We start from the raw sequence: 2,353 nt of genomic DNA, 5'->3' as shown, positions 1-2,353 counted from the left end.
AGGATATTCATAAGCTTGTTATTTGCTGTATAAGTGTTTGATGCTTTCTTTAATAAACTGGACCTGTGATGAACCACCTGGTCTCCTGGTCACCTTCCTACGACAGGCAAGGGAGCAGGACCAGGCACTGCAGGAGCCTGCAGACAATTCCTGAAGTCACACCAGGACAAAAGACAAAGGTGAAGCAGAGGAAATGCTCAGGGCAGTTTGGGGGTGCCTGCCAGGCAGCCCTGGCTCTGAGCAACAGCGTCTGCAGTCGGACAGGAAACTCCCAGCTGATGGGAGCAAATTTTCTGGCTGACTGCAGAGGCCAGGACAAAGCTGAGTGGTTTCCCTGGTGTCCCCCAGCCCTTGCTGGCCCCAGGGGCTGATGGCATTTGTGCTCCCTCAGGTTCATGTCCCCACACCAACAGCATGGGGGTGCTCCCCCTGCTGTGTGCAATGCAAACAGGGGCTGCTGAGGCAGTGCTGTCGTGTCTGTGCCTGCAAGGATGGGGCACCTGTGTGAGCTGGAGAAGAGGCCAAGGCTGCAGAGGGGGAATGTTGTTGGCAGCTCCATCAGGACGCTCTGGGACGCTGCCCTGGGCTGTGCAGCGCACTGGGGATGGATCAGCCCCTGCTCTGCTGCTCCTTCCCACCTGCCCCAGGGCCCTTGCAGAGCCCCAGCCATGCTGTTTGCCCCCAGCCTGCCCACGGCCAGCCTGGGGCTGCTCATGGGGATTTCTGTGCTGAGCATTGGCCTGGGCGTGTTCTTGAGACAGCCTGGGCAAGGAGCCTGGAGCCCGCAGGGCCTGGGCTGAGGCGTCAGCGCTGCCCCAGCAGTGCCCATGGCCTGTCCCTGCTGCAGCCCCGGCACTGCCACCCCCAGGGCTGTGCCCGGCCCCGAGAGCACTCAGGCCCTGCAGCAACACCAGGGCCACCAGGGCAGCGGGGCAGGGCCACGGCAGCAGCACTGGCAACACAAAGTGCTGCTGCTGCTGCTGCTGGGCACAGCTGCTGGGCCATCACGGTTCTGCCTCCAGCTCTGCACACAGACATTGCTGCTGCAGCTCCAGAGAGGCAACTAAACGGCATCTCTGCAGAAAACTCTGCTGGGAGATCCTTTAGTTAATTTAAAGCCACCTAGAGTGCAGCCCTTCATTGACAGTCTGTGTCCACAGGGAAGGTGGAGAGAAACAAAATGAGAATTGGTACAAACAATGAAATTTTTTGTGGGCAATATGAATACCTAAAACAAGGGAAAAAATATCACCACACCAAACCAAAAAGAAGTATCAAAGATTACTTTTATTACAAGTGTTATGCAGTAATTGGCCAGCAGTTTAATGTTTCTGAAACCATCCAGTCATCAGTCTCCACACTTCAGCCTTGAGCTCCTGGTTCCTCAGGCTATAGATGAGGGGGTTCAGGGCTGGAGGCACCACCGAGTACAGAACTGACAGGGCCAGATCCAGGGATGGGGAGGACATGGAGAGGGGCTTCAGGTGAGAAAACAATGCAGTGCTGAGGAATAGGGAGACCACAGCCAGGTGAGGGAAGCAGGTGGAAAAGGCTTTCCACTGTCCCTGCTCAGAGGGGATCCTCAGCACAGCCTTGAAAATCTGAATGTAGGAGAAAACAATGAACACAAAACAGCCAAAAGCTAAACAGGCACTAACTGCAATGGGACCAAATTCCCTGAGTTGGTATTTGGAGCAGGAGAGCTTGAGGATCTGTGGGATTTCACAGAAGAACTGGCCCAGGGCATTGCCATGGCATAGGGGCAGGGAAAATGTATTGGCTGTGTGCATGAGAGCATTGAGAAAGGCACTGGCCCAGGCAGCTGCTGCCATGTGGGCACAAGCTCTGCTGCCCAGGAGGGTCCCGTAGTGCAGGGGTTTGCAGATGGACACGTAGCGGTCATAGCACATGACGGTCAGGAGATAAAACTCTGCTCCAATGAAGAACATAAAGAAAAAGAGCTGAGCAGCACATCCAGTGTAGGAGATGTCCCTGGTGTCCCAGAGGGAATTGTGCATGGCTTTGGGGACAGTGCTGCAGATGAATCCCAGGTCGCTGAGGGCCAGGTTGAGCAGGAAGAAGAACATGGGCGTGTGCAGGTGGTGGCCGCAGGCTATGGCGCTGATGATGAGGCCGTTGCCCAGGAGGGCGGCCAGGGAGATGCCCAGCAAGAGGCAGAAATGCAGGAGCTGCAGCTGCCGCGTGTCTGCCAATGCCAGCAGGAGGAAGTGCCTGATGGAGCTGCTGTTGGACATTTGCTGGGGCTGCATTTGGCGACCTGTTCATGGAGAAAGGACAGTAAAGACTTAGGGGAAGTACCTGTAAACAAAATCAAGGCCATTTCCCATACATC

General features: G+C 55.7%; 1 protein-coding gene across 1 annotated transcript; it reads right to left on the bottom strand.

Annotated features, from left to right (window-relative positions):
• Nucleotides 1-1,871: 1,871 nt before the first annotated feature.
• On the bottom strand, nt 1,872-2,138 carry LOC134433459 (olfactory receptor 14I1-like; the record flags this gene model as incomplete). The annotated part of the gene is made up of 1 exon (XM_063182315.1): nt 1,872-2,138. A coding segment is annotated over one exon (267 nt), but the record flags the coding sequence as incomplete, so codon positions are not given.
• Nucleotides 2,139-2,353: the final 215 nt, after the last annotated feature.

The sequence above is a fragment of the Melospiza melodia genome, unplaced genomic scaffold (genome assembly GCF_035770615.1).
Source record: "Melospiza melodia melodia isolate bMelMel2 unplaced genomic scaffold, bMelMel2.pri scaffold_18, whole genome shotgun sequence".
In the NCBI taxonomy this organism is placed as follows: domain Eukaryota; kingdom Metazoa; phylum Chordata; class Aves; order Passeriformes; family Passerellidae; genus Melospiza; species Melospiza melodia.
Note: the sequence above shows the minus strand (reverse complement) of the source record. Positions and strands in the feature narration are given on the sequence as shown.